Source organism: Kogia breviceps, chromosome 11 (assembly GCF_026419965.1).
Source record: "Kogia breviceps isolate mKogBre1 chromosome 11, mKogBre1 haplotype 1, whole genome shotgun sequence".
NCBI lineage: Eukaryota > Metazoa > Chordata > Mammalia > Artiodactyla > Physeteridae > Kogia > Kogia breviceps.
In genome coordinates this window covers 6078788-6097913 of record NC_081320.1, presented here as the reverse complement: position 1 = coordinate 6097913, position 19126 = coordinate 6078788, and the positions used below count along the sequence as shown (strand labels likewise).

Sequence of the window (19126 nt, the reverse complement as noted above, 5' to 3'; positions counted from 1 at the left end):
TGAGGGTGGAAAGTAAATCTTTGTTAAATCTATTTAAATGAAAAGTGCCTAAATGTACTGTGGATCTTCATGGCCCTGTCAAATTGATGCATTTAAATAGAGGTTTTAGGTTGTCTGCATTAAGACTTTTTTTTAACTGCATCAAAAATTCAAATACTAAATATAGGTAAGCAAGGGAATGTAAATTGCTATAGTCACTATGGAGGTTCCTTAACCTAAAACTAGAGTTACCATATGATCCAGCAATCCTACCCTTGGCATATATATCTGGAAAAGACAAAAAGTATAATTCGAAAAGATACATGCAACCCCAATGTTCATAGCAGCACTATTTACAGTAGCCAAGAAGACATGGAAGCAACCTAAATGTCCATCAATAAATGAATGGATAAAGAAGGTGTGGTGTGTACGTATGTGTGCGTGTGTGTGTGTGTGTGTGTGTGTGTGTAGACACACATGCACTGGAATATTAGCCATAAAGAATGAAATAGCATTTGCAGCAACATGGATGGACCTAGAGATTATCATACTAAGTGAAGTAAGCCAGATATCACTTATATGTGGAATCTCAAAAAATAATACAAATGAACTTATTTACAAAACAGAAACAGACTCACAGACATAGAAAACAAACTTACGGTTCCAACAGGGAAAAAGGAGGGGGGGGGTGAATTGAGATTTGGCGATGAACAGATACACACACCACTACAGTGTATATAAACCAGACAGACAACAGTGATTTACTGTAGAGCGCAGGGAACTATATTCACTATCTTGTAATAACCTACAATGGAAAAGAATCTGAAAGAGACTGTGTGTGTGTGTGTGTGTGTGTGTGTGTGTGTATGCAAATTAAGTGAAAAACAAAACTCAATAAAAGGCAAGGAACTTAATGACGCTCAAGCGTCTGCACTGAAGTAATGAGTCCACGAGAGAGCAGAGGAGGAGCTGTGTGTGGCTGCCAGAGGGTGTTTCCATGAGCATCGCGTGCACAACAGATGCCAGCTCCGTAACGGCTGAGCTCTACTCAAAGCCCACAAATCACGTCCACACGCATTTTCAACTTCTGTATAGCTGTGAGTTTTAGAAGCCACCAGGATCCCGTGGACCTGAAAACCTCACAGCTCGCCACCTCCCCAGGGGTCCCTTGTTAGAAGGTTCTATCAGAGAAACCGTCCAACACCAGATCCATGGCACTGGGGTCCAGAGACCCTCTGGGATTCCTAATCTACCTCTGTCAGTTTCAGAGATCCAAGGAATACCTTAAGGGAAACGCCAAGCCTGATCTCACAGGTTTCGAAACTGCTTTCTCTGTGTCTGGTTACCACTGCCTAGATTTGGAGGAAGCAGGGTCTTAACACGCTGGGCAGATGACATGTTCCTTCAAAACCAGTAGCTGGGGCTGCCGAGGAGCCAGAAACTGTGTCTCGTTGGCACAAAACCAGGTCACAGAGCTTGAACCTACTCAGATTGGGGGGTGGCGGTGGGGGGGCAAAATCCAAGATGGTAGCACAGAAAGTTCCTGGACCCACCTCCTCCCATGGACTCACCAAAACTACAGCTACATACAGAGCAATCACTGCTGAAAAAGAACAGCACTAGCTGAGCAGCTCCTCCACAGCAAGAGGTAAAAGGGCTACATGGAGATGGGTAGGAGAGGCAGACACAGAGTCTCACCAAAATCGCACCCCCGGCCAGGCAACCCTCAACAGGGTGGAGTCTCAAAGGTCCAGAGCTATTCCCTGAGGAGCAAGACGTTTGAGCCTCACATCACGAATTGAAGGAGAGGGGGCTTCCCTGGTGGTGCAGTGGTTAAGAATCAACCTGCCAATGCAGGGGACACGGGTTCGAGCCCTGGTCTGGGAAGATCCCACATGCCACGGAGCAACTAAGCCCATGTGTTGCAGCTACTGCACCTGCACTCCAGAGCCCGCACGCCACAACTACTGAAGCTTGCATGCCTAGAGCCCATGCTCTGCCACAAGAGAAGCCACCGCAATGAGAAGCCCGCGCACCGCAATTAAGAGTAGCCCCTGCTCGCTGCAACAACAGAAAGCCCACGCACAGCAACAAAGACCCAATGCAGCCAAAAATTAATTAAAAATAATTAAATACAAAGAAAGAACATTTGAATAGTCCTATGTCAACTGAAATGAATTTTTAAAAAAGAAAAGAATTGAAGGAGAGATAAAGAGTTTTAAAACAAGCAAAAGCTAAAGGCATTTATCACCACTGAACCAGCCTTCCAGGAATGTTAAATGGACTTCTTTAAGAGAAAAAGAAAAACCCCTAGCTAGCAATAAGAAAACATGAAAGTCAAAATGTCACTGATAAAGGCAATATAAAGGTAAATCTAGATCAACCACTTACAAAGCTAGTATAAAGGTTAAAAGACAAAAGTATTGCGTTGGCCAAAAAGCTCGTTTGGGGCTTCCCTGGTGGCGCAGTGGTTGAGAGTCTACCTGCCATTGCAGGGGACACGGGTTTGTGCCCCAGTCCGGGAAGATCCCACATGCGGCAGAGCGGCTGGGCCCATGAGCCATGGCCGCTGAGCCTGCACGTCCGGAGCCTGTGCTCCACAAAGGGAGAGGCCACGACAGTGAGAGGCTCGCGTACCGCAGAAAAAAAGAAAAAAAAAAAAAAAAGTTTGGAGTTTTCTGCAACATTTTTCAGAAGAACCTGAACGAACTTTTTGGCCAAACCAACAGTACAATTAACTACACCATAATTGGTTAAGAGATATACAAAATAGAAATATGTAAACTATCACAGCAAAAACAAAACGTAGGGGGAGGGAATAAAAATAGAGTTTTTAGGATACACTTAAGTTGCTATCAACAAATAGACTGCTATATATATAGGCTGTCATATAGTGAACCTTGTGATAACCACATAGCAAAAACCTACACAAAAGATAATTAGAGAGGAATCTAAATATAACACTGAAGAATGTCATCAAACCACAAGGGAAGCGAAAAAAGAGAAAAAGAACAGAGAGGAACTACAAAAAAACAACAAAATAGCAATAAGTGTATACCTCTCAATAATTCCTTTAAGTGTAAATAGACTAAATTCTCCAATCAAAAGACAGAGTGGCTGAATAGATGAAAAACCAAGACTCATCTATATGCTGCCTACAAGAGACTCACTTCTGATGGAAGGACACAAACTGAAAGTGAAGGGATGGAAAAGACAGTCCCTGCAAATGAAAACAAAAAGAAATCTGGGGTGGCTATACTTTTATTGGGCAAAATAGACTTTAAAACAAAAACTGTAATAAAAGACAAAGAAGAGCATTACATAATGATAAAAGGATCAATCCAACAAGAAGACATAACATTTGTAAATATTTATACACCCAAGAGAGGCACACCTAAATAAATAAAGCAAATATTAACTGGCCTAAAGGGATATAAACTGACAGCAATACAGTACTAGTAGGGGACTTTAATAATACCCCACTTACATTAATGGATAGAACATCCAGACAGAAAATCAATAATGAAGCATCAGCCTTAAACCACATATATACACAAAACATTCCATCCAAAAGTAGCAGAATACATATTCTCAAGTGCACAAGGAACATTCTCCAAGATAAATCACATGTTAGGCCACAAAACAAGTCTCAATAAATTTAAGAAGACTGAAATCATATCAAGCATCTTTTCCAAACACAATGGTATGAAACTAGAAATCAATTACTGGAAAACTGGAAAAATCACAAATTATGTGAAGATTAAACAACATGCTACTGAACAACCAATGGGTCAACAAAGAAATCAAAGAGAAAATCAAAAAATACCTTGAGACAAACGAAAATGGAAATTCCAAACTCTATAGGATGCAGCAAAAGCAGTTCTAAGAGGGAAATTAATCGCGATAAATGAAATAGAGACTAAAAAGACAATAGAAAAGGTCAATGAAACTAAGAACTGGTTCTTTGAAAAGATAAACAAAATTGACAAGCCTTTAGCTAGTCTCACCAAGAAAAAGAGAGCTCAAATAAAGTCAGAAATGAGAGAAGTTACAACGTACAACAGACAAAAGATCACAGGAAACTCATATGAACAATTATACACCAATGAAACGAACAAGGTAGAGGAAAAAGAAAAATACCTAGAAACATACAGTCTTCCAAGACTAAATCATGAAGAAACAGAAAATCTCAATAGACCAATTACTAGTAAGGATATTGACTCAGGAATTAAACACGTCCCAACAAACAAAACCCCAGGACCAGATGGCTTCACTAGTGAATCCTACCAAACCTAAACTTCTCAGACTCAAAAAACTGAAGAGGAGGGAATGCTTCCAAACTCATTTTACAAGGCCCAAATTACCCTCATACCACAACCAAACAAGGATACAATAAAACAAAATTATAGGTCCATATCCCTGATAAAAATAGATGCTAATACTTTGAGGGTTGTTAAAAATTTAATTCAACAATACATTAAAAGGATTATATACCATGACCAAGTGGGATTTATTACAGGGATGTAATAAGGATGATTCGGCATCCACAAATCAACATGATACACCACATTAACAAAATGAAGGAGAAAAAACACACAACTGTCTCAACAGATGCAGAAAAAGCACTGGACAAAATTCAACATCCACTTATGATTTAAAACTCTCATCCAAGTGGTTATTTAGGGACCGTATCTCAACGTAATGAAGGCCATATGACAAACTCACAGCTAACATTATACTCAATGGTGACAAGCTAAAAGCTTTTCCTCTGAGATCAGGAACAAGACAGGGATGCCTACTCTTGCCACTTTTATTCAACACAGTATTGGAAGTGTTAGCCTGAACAATTAGGCAAGAAAAAGAAATAAAAGGGAAGGAAGAAGTAAAACCGTCAGATACCATACATATAGCAAACCTTAAAGGCTCCACCAAAAACTCTTGGAATAAATGAATTCAGTAAAGTTGCACACACACACATACATACACACAGTGGAATACTGCTTAGCCATAAAAAAGAAGGAAATCTTGCCATTTGCAACAATACAGATGGACCTTGAGGGCATTATGCTAAGCAAAGTAAGTCAGAGAAAAACAAATACTGTATGATTTCAGTCATATATGCAATCTAAAAAATGAAACGAATGAACAAGTAAAACAACACCCATCGACTCTTGGTTACCAGAGGGGAAAGGCGTTGGGGGATGGGCAAAATGGGTGAAGGGGGTCAATTTTATGGGGACAAACGGTAACTAGATTTACTGTGGTGATCACTTTGTAGTGTATACAAAGATTGAACTATCATGTTTTACATCTGAAACTAGTATAATGTTATATACCAATTTTACCTCAATTTTTCCAAAACCAGTCAGCTAAAATAACCATCTGCTAAGGCAACCAGGGTTTGTCTTCCCCCACATTCCACAGGCCCATGGTTCTCAAAGTGTGGTCCTCAGACCTCGCGGATTAGAAACTGGGGTGGGCCAGGTACCCTGTATTATAACAAGCCGTCCAGATGACCCTGATGCACACTCGAGCCTGGGAACCCCTGCCATAGGCCATACAATGTGGTACTCAAAATCTGTCATCAGCCACCCCAAACTAGAAACATCTGTTGCCTCAAGTCTAAATAAATTTAAAAAGAGAGGAACCTCAAGGTCATGCACAAAGCTGATTTATGTCAAGGCAGAACAGAGCCTAACTTTTCTACTTGGAATTTCTTACCTGGAGGGATATGAAGCCTATATAGCAGTTTAATTTTCTCATTCATTTCTCCATTATACATAATATCTGCAAAATTAAAAGAGAGAGAGAGAGAGTGACTGAGTACATGCAAATGGTTAAAGTACATGTGTCAGGACACAAAGTCACTGTAGAGAGAACGTAGTAAAGGTCAGTGTCTGTTGACCTGACACTTCATCTGCTGCTACCCAGACAGTGTGTGTCTGAAAGGAAAATGTGAAGGGTAGTGACTGGTGACTGCTAAGCAGCAAGATAACCTCAGGAATTTTGTGTGGCCTCATACCTTCTGAAAGGTTTTAATTTCAGCTGTAAGAGTTAGGAATGTGCGGACGGGGAGGGATAAATTAGGAGGCTAGGATTAACATATACACACGACTACGCATAAAATAGACAACCAACAAGGACCTAAGCACAAGGAACTATCCTCAATAGTGTGTAATAACCTATAAGGGAAAAGAATCTGAAAAAGAATATATACACACACACACACACACGTATGTATAACTGAATCTCTGTGCTGTATACCTGAAATTTACACGATGTTGTAAATCAACTATACTTCAATTTTAAATTTTTTTTTTTTTAAATGTGTCTCAGGACACATTCCTAACAAGACACCACCACACCCTGGGTGCCCAGGAGAACGAGGTCAACAACCATGTATGCTGAGAGCCTGGGCTGCCCTCCCCACCACCCCCTTAGGAAGCATAACAGTGGTCACGGGAGGAGCCTGCAGAGGGAATTTTGAAATCCCCAAATCACGTCAGGCGAGCCCCAAACCCATTTCGTTGAGCGGATGTGCCTGCCTGACGGGCTACTTGTCCTGGGTTCACAGACTCACAACCCCGAATGAGCTCGCTGCAGGGAAGACCCACAGAGCCATACCGAGACAGCTCACGAATGCTTTGAATTCGATCAGATGGTCCATGTTTTCATCCAGGAGCCTGAAAGTCCTTTCAGCGAGGATTTCTGTGTGGGCCCCGCAGGTCCACGGCGAGACGAGCTGAAACAGGCGCGCAAACTGCCGGGCGTCTATGCGGTACTGCTCCGCGTAGGGCCTGCTGGGGTCATGGCGCAGGGCCACGGGCCTGGGCTGCTCCCAGTAGCAGCTCATCATGTGTTCTCTCTAACAGGGGAGCAAGAGGGGTCTGTGAGGGGTGGCAGCCCCCATGGGAGGCCGCCCACGTAAAGGCCAAAGCCAACACAGCCTTCTCTCCTGACTTGCTTTGCCTCGTAAAATTAAGTATTGAATAAGCAACATTATAAAACAAACAAATGAAAAAATTAACTCACAATCTCACCACTCCAACCAGAAATGTAGTTACAGGTAACTCTGTAGTAACAAGCAAAAACTTTTTCCTTTTTATGAAGGTTTCTTTTTTCATTGTAGCAGAATATACATAACAAAATTTACCATTTTAACAATTTTTAAATGTTCAGTTCAGCTGCCATAGTTTTGTTTTAATTTTGGCCACACTGCACAGCTTATGGGATCTTAGTTCCCTGACCAGGGATTGAACCTGGACCCACAGCAGTGAGAGCACAGAGTCCTAACCACTGGACCGCCAGGGAACTCCCCTGCCAAAGTTTTAATTATTGAAATCATACAATTTTTATTCTGATATTTTTTCTTAAATCATATTATTTGAAAGTCAGAAAGTACTAGACGAATCTGTAGGATACAGAAGAAACTATTTACCCTGGTAACCTGTGAGGATGGAAAACGGGGGCAAGGACCCAGATGGAGAAACAAGCCTTTTTACTGTGTGCTTTTTCATATGTTCTGAATTTTGAACCACATGAATATATTAACAATTCAAAAAAATTAAAAGTAAAAAAAGCTAAGGCAATTTGAAGTCTTGGGAAGAGACTGAAAACTAAAGCAATCAAAACTGGCCCTGTCGCCTAGGACCAGGTTAGCCTCTTTAGAATGTTTCTTTTACACCTGTACTAAATCACCTCTTGGGACATCTCAACTCACTTGAAATAGTTCCCAATGACTGCAGGGTTCTTCACGACTTCAATGCCCTCTGCCCATAAGGATGGCACAGAAACAAGTACAGATGCTATAATATCCAAGTGCCTATCCTTGGATGGAAGCCAAAATGCCATTTATAATTTTACTGCATATTATCTGGAGCCGTGTTCCTTAAATAGCCTTTGCAGAATCATGAAAAGTACCATAAGAACGTTCAAGTGTGAAACAAAAGGTCTGATAAGTTCCCATTCCTCAAACCCAAGACACACTGTGAATTTGCGTGTATATTTGCCATCCTGTGGTGCTAGAGGCCCTCAGAATCCTACCCAGAAGAAAACAGTTATAAAGGCCAAGGACTAGTACAACCCGTTTACACACAGAATCCTACAGAAAAACAAGTCAATATAAAAACAGGCAAAGGATATGAAGAGGTGATACAAGAAAGTATATGATTAGCCAATAAACTTATGAAAGGGCAACTCAACCTCACTAATGAGTAAACAAATGTAAGTTAAAATGAAATGCAGTTTTCTACACAACTAGTAAAATTTTAAAAGATCCATAATGTTAAATGCTGGGTGAGCGTGGAACATAGGAAATGAGCACTCTTAGACATCATCAGTAGAACTGAAATTTGAAAAATCTAAAACGCTTTAGCAATAGTGACTAAAATTTGGTTTGTGCATTCCTAAGGAACCCATCCTACAGAAACGGCAGCACAGGTGTCCCGAGAAAGGCACAAGGATGTTTGCTACAGCACTGTTTATAAAGCAGAAAAAATTGGAAATGAGATCAATGTCCCTCAGCAGGTGAATGGTTAATAAAGTATGGTTAAGCCCTACCATCAAATTCTGCAGCCATTAAAAAAGAATGAGAGGGCTTCCCTGGTGGCGCATGGTTGAGAGTCCGCCTGCCGATGCAGGGGACGCGGGTTCGTGCCCCGGTCCGGGAAGATCCCACATGCCGCAGAGCGGCTGGGCCCGTGGGCCATGGCCGCTGGGCCTGTGCGTCCGGAGCCTGTGCTCCGCAACGGGAGAGGCCACAACAGTGAGAGGCCCGCATACCGAAAAAAAAAAAAAAAAAAAAAAAAAGAATGAGAAAAGATCTGTAGATACTGAATCTACAAAAATGTCCATGATAAAAACTGCAGACCACTGTGTGTAGCACAATCTCACTTTTTTTTTTTTTTTTTTTTTTTTTTTTTTTTTTTTTCAGTACGCGGGCCTCTCACTGTTGTGGCCTCTCCTGTTGCGGAGCACAGGCTCCGGACGCGCAGGCTCAGCGGCCACGGCTCACGGGCCCAGCCGCTCCGCGGCATGTGGGATCTTCCCGGACCGGGGCACGAACCCGTGTCCCCTGCATCGGCAGGCGGACTCTCAACCATGCGCCACCAGGGAAGCCCACAATCTCACTTTTATATGGAAAAGAAAAGAGTAAGAGTACGTTGCCTTTGTGTGTGTCTGCAGAGAGATATAGTATAAGGAGAAAGAAATCAGGAAAGACATTCACCATACTGTTAACAGTAATTACTGCACAAAGTGGAATTGCAGGTGCTGACAGGATAAGACCCTTCAAATTTTGCTTAAGATGGTTATTTTTCTTCTTTTAATGGTGATAGTAGGTATAATCTTGTATATTTTTGTTTTGTTTTGTGTTTTTAAATTAAATTTTGAAAATAAAAGTCTTAACTAGTACATGGAGGCAAGCGAAACAATATTAAAGAAAAAAGCAAACGCTGCCTAGGGCCTGATAATCCAGCAACAGTGAATAAATTTAGCTGATCATTAACAAGAGCAGGTTTATGGAATACATAAGGCACTGTTTCAGGTCCTGAGTATTTCCAAAAGTAGCCTATGACATAAAGTGTGTATTATATTGTTCCCATCTTACTTGAAGAGAGAAGACTAATGAAGCTGTTTTCAATTTCAGAGGATAAGGGACAGACATCGCAAATCTGAATTTATGTAATTTAAAACATTGCTTTATAACCTGCATGGACCTCAAGGACATTTTGGTAAGTGAAATAAGTCAGAGAAATACTATATGATCTCATATGTGTAATCTAAAAAAAAAAAAAAAAGCAACATGGGCTTCCCTGGTGGTGCAGTGGTTAAGAATCCACCAGCCAATGCAGGGGACGCGGGTTCAAGCCCCTGGTCCGGGAAGATCCCACATGCCGCAGAGCCACTAAGCCCGTGTGCCACAACTACTGAGCCTGTGCTCTAGAGCCTGCGAGCCACAACTACTGAGCCCGCATGCCACAACTACTGAAGCCCGCGCGCCTAGAGCCTGTGCTCGACAACAAGAGAAGCCACCGCAATAAGAAACCTGTGCACCACAACGAAGAGTAGCTCCCATTCGCTGCAACTAGAGAAAGCCCTCGTGCAGCAACAGAGACCCGACGCAGCCAAAAATAAAATAAATTCAAACAAACAGACAAACAAACCCAAAGTCATAGAAAAGGATCAGATTCGTGGTTACCAGAGGCTGGGGCTGCCAGTGGGGACGGGTTACAGAACAGGATGAAGGGGGGGTCAAAAGATACAAATCTCCAGTTATAAGTCCTGGGGGTGTACGTACAACATGACAACTACAGTTATCACTGCTGTGTGGTGTATATGAAAGTTGCTAAGCGAGTAGATCCTAAAAGTTCTCGTCACAAGAAAAAAATCATTTTTGTTCTTTTTTTTTTTTTGTATCTATCAATATATGACATGATGGATGTTAACTTACTGCGGATCATTTCGCAATACATGTAAGTCATTATGTTGTACACCTTAACTTAGTGCTGTAGGTCAATTATACATCAATAAAACTGAAAGAAAAGAAAGAATCGCATTAAGGCATAAAAGAAAGATTGCTGGGGCTTCCCTGGTGGCGCAGTGGTTGAGAATCCGCCTGCCGATGCGGGAGACACGGGTTCGTGCCCCGGTCCGGGAAGATCCCACGTGCCGCGGAGCGGCTGGGCCCGTGAGCCATGGCCGCTGAGCCTGTGCGTCCGGAGCCTGTGCTCCGCAACGTGAGAGGCCACAGCAGTGAGAGGCCCGCATACCGCAAAAAAAAAAAAAAAAAGAAAGATTGCTTTCCATTCAGAATAAAAATAGACTTCATTAAGTACACACTGTTCATCTTTAATAGGAAAGAGTATGCAAAGAAGACAGAGCAGACTATCTCTTGTTAACACAGAGAATGGTCACACGTGTACGTTCCAGGCTTAGGGAAGGAGGCAATGAAGTTAAGGAATGGACTCCTTAATAAGACCCTATCACATATTTATACAACAATGTAAGGGTATCTCTTTGTGGCCCTTTCCCTTGGGAAAACGAATTTCCGATTCAAGAGACAAGAGATGCATGTGAAACCCAACTAGGGACCATTACACCTCCACAGTACCTAAAGGAGCATTAAAATATAAGAGGTCAGGGCTTCCCTGGTGGCGCAGTGGTTGGGAGTCCGCCGGCCGATGCAGGGGACGCGGGTTCGTGCCCCGGTCTGGGAGGATCCCACGTGCCGCGGAGCGGCTGGGCCCGTGAGCCGTGGCCGCTGCGCCTGCGCGTCCGGAGCCTGTGGTCCACAGCGGGAGAGGCCACAGCAGTGAGAGGCCCGGGTACCGAAAAAAAAAAAAAAAAAAAAAAAAAAAAAAATATATATATATATATATAAAAAAGAGGTCAGACTGTGAAAGCCGAGGAAATTCAGGGAAGGTAAGCGGCAGGCGGGCGGAGGGGAGGACAGCCTGAGGGGGCCTCTGGGCACATAAAGGAGGTACCTCAGGTTGTACGACGGAATTAGACACCACGATGATGACGCTATTTTACTGGAATTTCTTTTGGAAGTGCAGTTTGAAATTGGTCTTGTATTTATAGTTGAAGTTTACAATCACAGTTAGCCCTACACAAATGAAAGGCCTGCAGAGCTAAAAACAAATACGAAAATAAATTTCACCCACATTGTTCACAGAAAAGATAGAAATAGGACACAGGAAATAGCTGTCTGTCTTCTTTAAATACTCCTTGCATGAAAGATTAATGATATAGTTAGTACTCAACGAAACTTATTTTTATGATGAATTTCAGGCAATCTCTTAAGTCATATAAATTCAGACGTGAGACGTGTCTTATTCTCTCAAATTGAGAAGTCAGCCCTAAATAAATGAAAGACTTTTTATGCTAAACACCACGTTTGTTTACCTGCTTTTGTGTTTCTAGTATCCCCTGTTTTTTCCTCCTTGAAAGTCAAAGAGAGGTGGCGGTGTGGGACTCTAAGTCACCTTTGGCTTCATATTTTCTCTTCATGCAACAGAGGAAACTACAAAACTTGAAACCCGGTGATGTTTACAGGAGACGGAGCCTGAGGACCCGTCACGCATCCTGCTGACCGGGCGTGAGGAGTGCCAGGAACCTACTAAGCGAGCCACCCGTGTCAGTGACCACAGGGAGATGTGACACGACAGCCACACCAAGGGTCAGACGGTCTCTGCGGCTCTGCTCGGGAAACCTAAGCGCTGCTTAGGACTATGTGGAGCGTGCAGCAATTTGAGTGCAGAAGTGCTGGCGGCCCAGAGTCCCCAGCAGAACAGCTCCGGCGGCCAACTCCTCAAGGCGGGCCTGCTCTCTGCGACTGTCTTCACCCCCTTCACGGCCAGGCTGTCAGGAGTGGGGCCACTGTCTGCCTCTCTTCCCCATTTTTATTGACTGTTTCAAGCAAGAAAACTCCTAGGACGGCACTTGAAAATGGTCTTTGCAGGGTGATTTAATTCAGCAAGGCTTCCACCTAAATATCCCAATAGTCGTATGTTAAGTGTTACCAACGTGACAGGTTTTAAATGATTTAAAAATGAGTAAGACCATAGGGCAACATGAAAAAGTGTTAATGACAGCATCAAGGGAAAACAGAACATAAAGTAGCAGGCAGACCAGCCACACAAACACAAGAATATGTACACACGTCGTGTGGGTGAGGTTATGATTAAAAAGTATTTGAGGTGATACAGGGAACTGTACTCAATATCATGTAAAAACCTATAATGAAAAACAATATACATATTGGACTTCCCTGGTGGTCCAGTGGCTAAGACTCCACGCCCCCCATGCAGGGGGCCCAGGTTCGATCCCTGCTCAGGGAACTAGATCCCACGTGCATCCGCAACTAAAGATCCCGCATGTGGCAACTAGAAAAAAAGAAGATCCCACACGCCGCAACGAAGACCCCACACACGGCAACGACAAAGATCCCGCGTGCCGCAACTAAGACCAGCCACAGCCAAATAAATAAGTAAATTTTTTTTAAGAAAAGTATATACGTATAACTGAATCACTGTGCTGTATACCAGAAACTAACACAACATTGTGAATTAACTATACTTCAATAAAAAATAATAATAGAAAAAAGTATACGAGGTGATCATTTCAGTAAGGGTCACTGTTGCATCCACTATTTTTTTTTGTATTTTTTAAAATAAATTTATTTATTTTTGGCTGCGTCGGGTCTCTGTTGCTGCGCGCGGGCTTTCTCTAGTCGCGGTGAGCGGGGGCTACCCTTCGTTGTGGTGTGCGGGCTTCTCATTGCGGTGGCTTTTCTTGTTGCGGAGCGCGGGCTCTAGGCGCGCGGGCTTCAGTAGTTGTGGCTCGTGGGCTCAGCGGCCGTGGCTCACGGGCTTAGCTGCTCCACGGCATGTGGGATCTTCCTGGACCAGGGATCGAACCCAGGTCCCCTGCACTGGCAGGTGGATTCTTAACCACTGCACCACCAGGGAAGTCCCTGAATCCACTACTGACTGGGGACTCGGCCTAGGGCAGTGCATGTCACCAGCACTGAGGGCCTCTCAGCCGAGCGCAACAGCATCCGTGCTCGGGCCAAGCCAGAGCTGGCCGGGGGGCCGGCTCCAGCCTCGCTGCCGCCCAACAGGCACATGCTGACCCCTCCAGCTTCTGCACCCTCCTGCACGCAGGCGATGACATCAGCTGGGGCCTGGCTCGGGGCCTGTCACTCCCTCTTCCTCCCAGATTTTCCTACCTTGAATAAATCGTAGAGTTCCTCTAGGTCTTCTGGAAGGACCGAGACTTCTGGGATAACGACTCGGAGCTTGAGGAAAGAACAAGCGGTCATGGTAGAGCGAACTCTCTGCCTGCCCCGGGGAGGACCAGAGGCCGAGAGGGTGCGTCCCGCTGGGGTGGACGCCAGGCGCCCAGCTCCTCCCGGGACAGTCCGTTCCCAACACAGAGATCACTTTACGGCGACTCCCTCAGGGCTTTATCCTCAATTTTTCTGACTCACACACGTCCGTGACTCAGGACAAGCATTTAAGTCCTAATGGGAGTAAACAGTAGCAAGGCTAGAGCTTGGGCAGGAAGTTCCTCCTGCATAACCATCAACACCACAGGCCCTCGGTGCCGGGCATGTTCTGTATTGTCCCTCATTTAAGCCCATACGGTGGGCGGTGTTATCCTCATTTTACAATCGGGGAGGCCGAGGCCCACGGCGGTTGGTTTGCTCACAATCTGCCTGACTCTCAAACTAAACCCACGCTCTTTCTCCACCGGCTCACCCTGTCAGGTTGTTAATTCAATGCAGAAAAAAAGCTGGCTTTCTCCTGTCAGGAGACCAGCAGGGGACCCAGCCCAGGTCAGCACCCGGCCGCCAGGAGCAGTGGTTCTCAGGAGGCCTCTACTCACCACATTCTGCTTTGTGGTGTCTTCGTGGCCCTGGAGGACCCTGATCCTGTGCTTGCAGCGCATGTGCTCTATCTGCGCCACAGACTGGTCTCCGAATTTCTGCAGGGAAGGAAGGGACCACTCGCTCACAGAACCCCTTAGGCGTCCAAACAGGAAACAGAAGCAGCCCGGAGAGCCTCCCTGGAAGTCCATCTCCCAAGAGAGCTGGGATGGGGCAGGGATGGGGTCCAGGTACCTCGTAGGAGTCCCGGATCAGGTCGGCAATGTCGGTCATAGGACAGGGCTCCTGGTCATCCGAGAAAAAGGCATGGTGGCTGCTTAGCGGGGGTCCAGGGCTATCCTCGTTCTTGATGCGATCCAGAAACCTGGGCACACCGTCCACCGGAAAAGCACAGGTTCACCCTCCCCTGGGCACCACGCGACACCTGCCACCCTCACAGGGGCCCCTGGACACGTGGCAGCAACTGTCCAACCAGCTCGTCTGCCTCCAAACACTGGGAGGAGTGCCAGGCAGCAACTGCTACGCCCATTTTAGAGAAAACGAGAGGCGTGCGTGAAGCCAGACTTGTGGACCTGGGCGCCACGGGAAGGTTTCCAGGGGTCTGTGACTCTCCAGTGACATAAATACAAAATCCTGTGCATATACTGCAATTTTAGGCTTCCACAGTATTCTGAAAAGGAACTTTTCATTTGTCATCCAACTTTCCCTCAAGCTCCGAGGGACCCAGGTTCCCGTCCTCAGCTTCGCGGGACTCTGCCTTCCCTGCAACACACCATCCCCTGCACACGAAACGTCCAAACCCTCCAGCTGGCGGCCCGAGGCCCGCGTTTCCCCGTGTCCGCCTGCCCGCCCCCGCTCAAGGCCGCTGTGAGTCCCTCTAGACTCAGGACACTCGAACCTGCTCAGAGGGAGGCGCCAATACCCTCGCCCCTCCTGCCTCTCACTTGGGGGAGGGGAGCGAGGGAAGGCGGACTCCTCACCGCACACGGGTGACGGGGCTGCCTGATGACCTGGCCCCGGGTGGCGGCGGGGGGTGGCGCAAGGGGTGGCGGGTGGCAGAGTGGAAGAAGTCCCACAGCGACAGCCCGGCCGCCGGGACCCGCCGCCTGGCTCCTGGAGTCCCGCCGCTGTGTCCCTCCACCCCGGGCGGTCCCCACCTGCTGAGGACCATCAAGGCCTGGCTGTCGTCCTTGCTGCTGCACAGGTCCTCGGCGTTGGCCTCCAGCACGGCCAGCCCCAGCTGGAAGATGGCCTTGATGCCATCGTAGAAGAAGCAGTCGACCACGTTCACCGCGCTCTCCAGGGGCATGATGCTGAGGAAGAGCGTCAGGAACCAGGAGAGGGAGATGGACGCCAGGGCCGAGAGGTCGCGCATGTGCTCCGCCAGCTCGGGGAGCTGCTCCTTGATGAGCTCCTCGAAGACCGACTGGTCCACCTGGGCCCCTGGGAAAGGAGGCCACAGAGACGTGGCTGGGGAGAGAGTCACTCCCTCCAAAGTCAGCCCCCAATTAAAACGACTCTGAGATACACGCAACGATGAAACGGGGCTGGAGGCCAGAAAAGGACTCACACTTAGTTCACTGGTTTTTGATGTTCTGACCAAGGCAAAACATCAAAACCTATGGGGAGAGGACAGTGTTCTCGAAAAATAGCTGTGAACTGGGAATTCCCCTGGCGGTCCAGTGGTTAGGACTCGGCGCTTTCACTGCTGTGGGCCCGGGTCCGATCCCTGGTCAGGGAACTCAGGTCCTGCAAGCCGCACGGCATGGACAAAAAAAAAAGAAAATCATGCCGACTCAAGTGGATATCTGCATGGCGTGGGGAAGAAAGAACCTTACCTCCTACTACACACCATACAGAAGAATACATTTGAAATGTGTCATGGACTTAAGTATAAAAGCTAATGCTAAAAAAATGTCTAAAAGAAAATACAGGGAAAAGGCAAAATTTCTTAGGACACAGAAGCATTCACCATAGAAAAATATTATAAATTGGACTTCATCAAGATTAACGACTGGTGTTCTTCAAAAGAGACCATTAATAAAATGAAAGTGCAAACTTCAAGCGTGGAGGAAATATTTGTGATACACATACCTGACAGAGGTTTTGTAATCACAATAAAGAACTGATGCAACTTAGTCGTAAGAAATCAATAACCAAATCTTTTTCTAAAAAGAGGTAAAATTTGGACACTTCAAAAGTGACGATAAACAAATGGCCAGTAGGCACAGAAAAATAGGTTCAACGCCATTAACAATTATCAGAGAAATGCAAATTAAAACCATCATGACGTTCCACTTCTTACCCACTGGGATGGCTAAAATTAAGAAGACAATTCCAAGTGCTCACAGGGATGTGGAGCAACTGGAACTCTCACACACTGCTGGCGTGAGATAATATGAAGGCATTTCATCCACTTTGGAAAACTGACAGTTTCTTACAAAGTTAAGCATACTTCTAACTATGACCCAGGAATTCTACTCCTGGGTAAAGACGAAGAAAACTGACAGTATACATTCCAAAAAGACTCATACATGAATGTTCATTGCAACTCTACTTACAAGAAGAAGAAACTGGAAACTCAAATGTCTATCAACAGGTGACTGGATGAACAAATCATGGTATGAATGTAGTGAAATACTACTCAGCAATGAAAAGGAACTGCTGATGCACCAACAACGTCACGTTATGCGAAGGAAGCCAGAACATTCTCTACTATTGTGTTTATTCCAAGTTCAAAAATAGGCCAAGCTCATCGGTGGTGACAGAAGTCAGAACCGAGTGTTGCATGTGGTGGGGAAGAGGCAGAAGGGAACTCTGTGGGTTACAGAAACGTTCCAAATGTTCTACCCTGTATTGCGGTGGTGGTCACATTATCATGGAGGGTCTAGCGATCACTGTTGAGTACCATCTGCCCCACAGCAACACTCCTCACCTAATGAGGGCCTGGACAACATGTTTCCCAATGACCGCGAGGTTCTGGTTATTCCTTGCTGCTCTGTACAACACTAAATACCTCACGCGATGTGAGGTGAAAAGGGACGGAAACCAATTAACCACTCAGACACAGGAAGGGGGCCGAGGCAGACAGTCAGAGGCCACCAAAAGGCCACCTCCTTCCCAGCCAAGCCCCACCCCACCTTCCTCCCAATGGTGGTCACACTCCCTTGGTTCTTAAGACTTCAGCCTTCAAGCATCTTCTTCCTGCCTTGTCCCTACATCCACTCCTTTGCCAAATTCCATCTCCAATTGGTTCTTCTGTTTCTGTTCCCATGGCTGCCGCCCTAATTTTAGGCCATCTCCAGCTCTCACTCTGGATGACTAAAAAGTGTCCCTAAGAGTATCACCAGGCCAGAGCAGTTTTCATGTCCTTTTCTCCACAAGGGGGCTGCTGGACCACAGAGAGGATGCAAATTCCAATCTCAACCGCACGAAGGACAGCGGCTCAAGTGCTTGAGCACTGATGGGTCAAACACAGGTTCGCCCAGAGCCCTGGCAGCCACAAATGTGCTTTCTTACGATCAAGCTGTAAGTGAGGGGTTCTCCTCCTCTGCCCTTCACGTCGGCCCTCAAGGGTCTCCAGTATCACTCTACTCCCCTCCTCTCCTGTCTGCACAAACTCCCTGGGTACCAGGAGAAGACCCCCTCCCCTTTCCAGGCCTCAGCCTCAGTGAAAAACCTCTTTGGTTTTCACTTTTTGATTTGCTTTTTGAGCCTAGGTTTTTCTTTCCTCAAGTTCAGCTATCCACGTAACTCAATTGTTCTTTATCCGAAATCTGCAAGAGTTTGTGGCAAGAATGTGGCAATCAGGTTGCCACATTCCACCCTTTTGCCAAAACTGTGCAGAGAATTACACCAGTTAGTTTTGCAAATTCAAGAGTCAAAACAGTGCTTGTGCAGAGACTAGCCGAGCGGCACGGGGGACTTTATAACCAGGACTGGTGATCCGCATCTCTGCCCCGGCTCCGTCACCACCCCCGGGTACAGAGGGGGAGGAAGGAGGCAGTTACCAATGACTCGGTGGTTGAAGTAGTCGGGCAGCATCCGCTCACACACGGCGACCAGCAACCAGAAGGCTTCCTCCTCCTCGGCGTAGAGCAGCAGAAGGGAGGTCAGGATGTTCATGGACTGCTCGGGGGGTTCGCAGGGGAGGGGACCGTTACTGACAAGGCCACACAGTGCCACAGAGACATTCAACAACACACAGGCCCAAGTGATCCGCAGAAGTCAAGACTGCACGATGAGAGACCCAGCGTACCCACCCCCGGCGACACCGAGCTGGAACGGCCACGGCGTCACCGTGGCCTCACAGGACACACCAGGCTGAGCGACCAGCCACCGCTCCACCCCTGAGCCCATAATGTAGTGCTGGACTGGGCGGTGGAGCACGCCTCAGGCTCAGATCCCACCCAGCTGTCTCTGTGTCTACGTTCGCACAGAGACACACACACCCACACTCACCCGCTAATTTCGCTTATGCACAGGAAACAAAGTTTAAAATCCTCTGTTTCTGAGGGTCAGTAGCTTCTCTCACCCAGCCTCGTGCCGGGGTTCTGTTTTGTGCTTGTTTACCACTCGGAGGGTGTCTTACCTCCACTTGTGCATATGCTGGAGGAAAGTGATCCACCCCCAAACAGCTTTCTCCTCCCCAAACAGCACTTTAAAAAGAATCGCTATGGCTTCTGTACGGTCTGCAGGGAGAGAGCTCCACGGCAGCTTCATCGATACCGTGCTGCAGTGGAGGCCTGGAGACCG

General features: G+C 46.2%; 1 protein-coding gene across 10 annotated transcripts in view; it reads right to left on the bottom strand.

The window, feature by feature from the left end:
* Positions 1-19126, bottom strand: part of TBC1D8 (TBC1 domain family member 8) — a 131230-nt gene that overhangs the window by 7159 nt on the left and 104945 nt on the right. For 2 of the 10 annotated variants that reach the window (XM_059079478.2, XM_059079477.2), the window contains exons 11-17: positions 18382-18499; positions 15529-15814; positions 14606-14735; positions 14371-14469; positions 13712-13780; positions 6604-6844; positions 5701-5766 (exon numbers count right to left, since the gene is read on the bottom strand). In XM_059079478.2, the coding sequence (XP_058935461.1) occupies positions 5701-5766; positions 6604-6844; positions 13712-13780; positions 14371-14469; positions 14606-14735; positions 15529-15814; positions 18382-18499 (1009 nt within the window). Of the gene's footprint in view, positions 1-5700; positions 5767-6603; positions 6845-10429; positions 10512-11886; positions 12470-13711; positions 13781-14370; positions 14470-14605; positions 14736-15528; positions 15842-18381; positions 18500-19126 lie in introns of those variants that run through there. The other 8 variants (XM_067007086.1, XM_067007087.1, XR_010835345.1 and 5 more) reach the window with 6 other exon arrangements.